General features: G+C 44.2%; 1 protein-coding gene across 6 annotated transcripts in view; it reads right to left on the bottom strand.

Annotated features, from left to right (window-relative positions):
* Positions 1-1,908: 1,908 nt before the first annotated feature.
* Positions 1,909-5,918, bottom strand: part of ARHGEF7 (Rho guanine nucleotide exchange factor 7) — a 161,443-nt gene continuing 157,433 nt past the window's right edge. For 5 of the 6 annotated variants that reach the window (XM_023737406.1, XM_023737405.1, XM_023737402.1 and 2 more), the window contains one exon: positions 1,909-5,106. In XM_023737406.1, coding sequence (XP_023593174.1) covers positions 4,984-5,106 — 123 coding nt within the window. In that variant the 3' untranslated portion in view covers positions 1,909-4,983. The remainder of the gene's footprint in view (positions 5,107-5,918) is intronic. The other variant, XM_023737404.1, reaches the window with a different exon arrangement.

The following is a 5,918-nucleotide window of genomic DNA, read 5'->3' as shown; positions in this document are numbered from 1 at the left end:
ACCAAGCTTATACCTGAAGACCAAACCCACTGCCGTCCAGTCGATTCCAACCCATAGCGACCCTACAGGACAGAGAACTGCCCCACCATAGGGTTTCCAAGGCTGAAATCTTTACAGAAGCAGACTGCCACATCTTTCTCCCACGGAGCAGCTGGTGAGTTCGAATCACCGATCTTTTGGTTAGCAGCCGAGTGCTTAACCACTGCACCACCAGAGCTCCTTGATGCATACATGCTCCCAGTGTAACCTGATGTGCCGTTCATTCATTCATTCATCCATTCATCCATACATCCATACCCTTCATCAGGTGGCTATTAAGCACCTGGTGTCACACAGCAAGTAGGTGGTGAAAGGAAAGATGAGCAAACGCAGGCACCATCCCTGACGGGGAGAGCTCACGGTCCAGTGAGGGAGAACCCTAAAATCACCCTGTGGAGGTGGGCGCTGCTGCAGGAGGGGAAGTTACAGAGATGACTGAGCTGGGATGTGAAAGAATCAGTCAACCAGGGGGCGCACAGAGGAAGTCAAGAACACCCCCAGTGCAGGGAGGGGCAAGGCAGGTTAAAGAAGTCAGTGTGGCTGGTCTGAAGAGTGAGCGCAGACTGGTGAGGTAAGGCAGAAGCTCGGAGCAGGAGCAGCCAGGGGAGGGGGGTAAAAATGCGTGTCAATTGTAGGCACGACTCCAACTCATGGCGACCCTATAGGGCTTCCAAGGCTGTAAATCTCTACGGAAGCAGATTGCCACATCTTTCTCCCTCGGAGCCACTGGTGGATTCAAACAGTTGACCTTTCGGTTAGCAGCCGAGTGCTTAACCATTTCACCACCATGGCTCCTTTTTATCTATAAATAGGTGACTAAAAGAAACTGCAGGAGAAGATGTGGCAGTCTGCTTCCGTAGAGATTTACAGCCTTGGAAACCCTATGGAGGCAGTTCTACTCTGTCCTATAGGGTCACTATGAGTTGAAATCAACTTCACAGCAGACAGTTAAACTGTAATGCATTCAATCAATGGAATATTATACAGCTGTCAAAAACAACGAGCTATAAGTATGTACTTACATGGAAAGATATCTAAGATGTTAAAAACAAAAACCAAATTAGATAATACATTCAATGTGATCTCATTTGCAGGAAAATCACACGCACATACACACACAAATACCAGGTATTTTCATTTGTCCCCCCTCCCAAAAAAAGAACAAAAGAATACATTAGACACACAATTGGTTACTTCTGTGGGAGCAGTGAGCACTGGAGGAGGGCGATACACTTCTTGCTTTATATCCTTGTGTACTGTTGGTATTTTTCCCATAAGCAGGTATTTTTATAATTAAAAATTAGCTAGAAAAATATAAATGCCTAAAACCCCCACATAATACAAACAATTCAAATTAGGTGTCTAAGGTACTATACGTTCTATTTACAATACAAACGCACTAAAATGATTTATGAATGCCTACTTATTTTAGCCTAAAATAATTAAGATTCTTAAAGTTTTATATACTGGCTTCATTGACGTTCTTGAAGTAAACTGTACTTTGCCAGGCATTTTTCCAGTTCTGCTTCAGTAAGCACCTCTTGGCTAAAAGACTGTCTGGCATAGAAAAATACTTCTGAACAGACGTTAAGTTCTGAGAAGGAAGGTTACCCCAAAAGGGAAATTTCTGTATAAATCCTGGCTTTGTAATTCCAACTAGATACTTGTTTTCCTTTCCCTGAATACTGTTTTTTAATTCTCTTTTTTGGACTGGCAGGCACCTTCAACCAGGAAATCTTCAACAAAGGATACTAGCCTTGAGGAAATGTTAGGGAAAAGGTAAGTCTTAACACACAAGGACTCAAGCAAATTTTTTTTTTTTTTTTTTGGTGGGGGGAGTGTTATGACAATTCCTATCAAGATCCCACAGATACTGTAAAAATGCTTTCATTTATCCAACCCCACAAAACGGAAACTGAGCATCTTATAACATGAAAGCCCTTGTTCTAAGTGTGGTGAATGAGGTGGAGATCCTACCCAACGGGAGAAACGTTTTTACTTCCGTTTCCCTTCCTCATCTTATCTATCTCCGAATATTCTCAGACTCTAGATTTTAAAGGCAAATGTAGTATTTTCCAATATCAGGAATTCACACCAGAATTTTAAAATCCAAAAAGAAAATATGGAGCTAACACAACATAACAAACATATCACAGAAGATAAAGTGACATTTTGTAATTTAAGAAAAAGAATCAGTTTAATAATTACAACAGTGTAGCATAAACGCTGTAGACAATGCCAGGACACTGTCGGTGATGTTTAAATTAAAAGCTTCTCCAAGGGTGTTGCAAATGGATGCTCTAGCTTCCTGAAGAATCCACGGCATTAAGAAAGTCTATGCAAACACAGGTAGCCGTCCAACGTCCAGGACATCACGACGCATGGGAGACAAGCACGTATGCCGTCAAGGACGCTGAAGAGAACTTCAGAGGCTGCATTTCAACACAGTTTAAAACGGAAAGTGCTTCACATGAAGAGATCAGAAATGGCTTCATCTCCTCATCCGTAAAAGGGGAGAGTGAAGCAGTAACCTTTAGAAGGTTAAAGAGCAGTGCTCCTTTAAAATGTTGACATCCAATTCCCAGCCCCTGGAAGGTCACCCTGTGAAGTGCGTGCAGTCTGTATACCACAGGGCAAGGTTTTAGAAAGAACTGCCTACGATGCATCTTCTCTGCTTCCTAAAAAGCCTAATAAAACATTGGGTTCACAGAAAGAGCAGGTAATGCACTAACACAGGGATCTCAATGGCCATCCCCTATTCAGAGGGGAAGGGACATTAAAAACCTAAGTATTCTTATTAAATACTTCAATCTAGTAATTAAGGCATGTTCTGTAAGAGAGCCATCCCGGGGTACGCTGACAGCTTCAGAGAGGGCAGGTGCCAAGTCTTCCAGCTACACAGCAACATCACCTTTTACAAAGTGATGGAGAGATCAGATGATTAGCTGTTCCTGAGTTAAAATCTGTTTACAACAGCAAACGTCAATGCATCCTGATTTCACTGCAGTGTCTTAAGCGTAACCAAAGAATAAAGTCTACTTGTAAAAAGACAGCTTACAAAAAAAAAAAGAAAAAAAGACCTGATCTTGTCTAGTCTGAGCAGGAATGGATAAAACGCTGCATACAGGAAGTGGGCAATTCTCATGAAAGGGCAGACCGCTGGCTGGTTTCCAAAGCATCTGTAAGGCAGACGGCTGTGCCGCAGAGGGACACCAGGCAGAGTCTCTGAGCCAGAAGATGGGCAAGGAGCGCGCACAGGCCACTGCCCACTACATTTAAAAGTCAGAACCCAAAACTGCAATCAGCAATGAGGCAGGAGAAGAACTGTGAACAACCAAAAAACAAATTATTTTCAAAGCTACCTCAGTTCAAAGGCATCAAAAAAAAAAAAGGGATTCAGGTGCGATTAAGTGCAACTTTACGAACAGATCGCAAATCACAGAAAGTCACATCTCATGCCACGCGGGTGTTCCTGAAGAATCTCTACTGCCAGCGCTGGCTGCAGTTTTGGTTTTTACAGACACAACGGTTGTTCTGTGAGAAAGTTCATCTCCCTTAAAAACCAGCCTCTTCAGAAAGGGGGGTCTGTGTGGGACAGGAACAGAGTCCTGTGATCTCCGTCACTGTTCCCCAAGCAGAATGCAAAGCTGGACTTCGGTGGGCAGTGCCTCCTGTTACCCCGGGGGCTGGTGAGACTTCCCACATTTCTAAGGCCAGACTGGGACTCCCAGGGTGTGGACAGACCATCCTTCCTGCATCCCCTCAGCCATCGGTACCCAGTGGGGAAAACGTTTCCACAGCTAAACCTGCATTACTTACACGGAACCTAAAAACTGCGTATTGCTTCAGTCTCGCTGAAGGAGGGGAATGTTGGTTTTCCCAGTGAGCACTGAAGAGCTGCTTGCTGAGCCCTGATGGTAAAACAGATCTGAGTCTAAACTGGCCCCACAAAGAAACCTTACCCATCAACCTTAGCTCACAGTATCGCCTCCATTCATTTTCACTGGGTGCAGGGATATACAATAAATAATACATTTTATTTACAGGTTCTAGTTAAGATTTCTCTTTTGTGCAGAGGACGGAACAGCGCACTCTGTCAGGTTATGAAACCAGCCTACACATAAGTCTGCGCGCTCTCTCAAAGTGCAGTGCACGGATCTGAGAACGACCGTGCACAGACACCACCCTCCGCCTTCACTTGGACCCAGGGGTGCTGCACGCAGTTTCCTCAAACCAATGTCTGAGTCTCAGACTCTCCACTCACTCAGCCAAAGAATGCCACACTTGGAACCAAAGCATGTCTGTGACGGAAATCCTGTGTCGGGAGCAGACTTTCAGGTGGTATGAAAGTATCTGTGCAGATATAAATAAGGTGAAATTATCTAAGGATACTGAAATGGGAGGTGTTTTTACAGCACTTTGGAGACTATGGTGTGTAGAACAAAAGCATCCAGGTCCTCTCAACGCCTCTACTTTCAGGTGAATGCACGTGAAGACAACTTCTAATTCACGCGACCAGGAAGAGTAGCAGGAAGGAAATTCTAGCACGGGTCTTAGCCCAGATACAGCAACCATAGATATGCATTCAAAACTGAATATTTACAAGAAGTATGTATAGATAATATTTATATATATTCAATTAAAAGTCTGAAAAACAAGGATCAAGGATTTTTAGTCAGTCACTGCAATTATTGCAAAATGAGGTAATTTAGATGTTAATCATAAAATGAACACCGTTCAGGATCCTCAGTCTCTATACCTCATGTTTGGACTCTTCAGTCACGGTTTGATTACTTTTATTCACGTGATAAACTCTGTCTTTTCTTCACACAGAAAGCAAGATGATGTTTGCATCCCATGCGGCCCTGCTCTGCGGGCTCTGCCTCGAACGCTGACCGGTCGGGGGCTCCCCGCGTGGTCTCAAGACAAGAACCAGGACGCTCCTTACAGGTTGGTCTCGTCCCAAGCTGGGTCGTTCATGTTCTTTAAAACTTTCCTCACGAGCTTTTCCAGGTCTTTGCGGGCTCTCTGTTCCTCCTCTAAAGATTTCTTCATCTTTTTGTTATCCTGTAAATGAAGTAGACCACAGTATGTTTAATCGTCTTTGGCAGGGAAGACAACTTTCGCTTCCCAAACGCATGTTGCAGAGGAGAGTTACAGGGTCCACGGAGGGAAATCCTGGTGGGTTCTGCTGCTGTGACATGACGGCAGACAGATCCCGCGACTGCTGGGTTCTGCGAAGCCCAGACCCCAACAGAAACTTTGGTGTTCTTTAGCACCTAGTTTCTACTGGGAGTCAAAGAAGAGGTGGACACACAGCCCTGATGTCTATTACTACTTCAAGCTCACAGACACTGAATGATAAAATCTCTACACAGCATACAAAAATGGCTGAACATTTTCAAAAAAGAATGATGTACATCCAATATCCTCTTCTCACATTTATTTCATATATACAGGGCCACTATGAGTCGGAATCGATTCAACAGCAACGGGTGTGCGTGCGTGCGTGCGTGCGTGTGTGTGTACAGGGTTATATAAAGGAATGGAAGTAACAGTAATAACAACTGAGTGAACAAAGGAATGAGTGAATAAGCACCTGCTTAGCCAAAGTTCATTCCTAGACGAGAAAACTCTGAACAAAGGACAAGAAGGTAAGTGGCCATTCGCTACAAAAACAAAACTTTCTTCTACTTTGCTGAGTAAGACCTGAGGGAGCCATGACTGGACAGCGTTTGCAGACAAGCAGATCTGCTGCACCTGAAGGAAACAAAGCCCAGGTCCTCGCAGCTAAGAGCCCTGCTATGCAATCGGGGAGAACCTGACCAATTCCGTACTATGCTTTCTCATCTCTGCACAGACTTGAAGCAAACTGAGCA

This window comes from Trichechus manatus, unplaced genomic scaffold (genome assembly GCF_000243295.1).
Source record: "Trichechus manatus latirostris isolate Lorelei unplaced genomic scaffold, TriManLat1.0 scaffold00102, whole genome shotgun sequence".
NCBI lineage: Eukaryota > Metazoa > Chordata > Mammalia > Sirenia > Trichechidae > Trichechus > Trichechus manatus.
The sequence above is the reverse complement of the archived record's forward strand: the minus strand, read 5'-3'. Positions and strand labels throughout refer to the sequence as shown.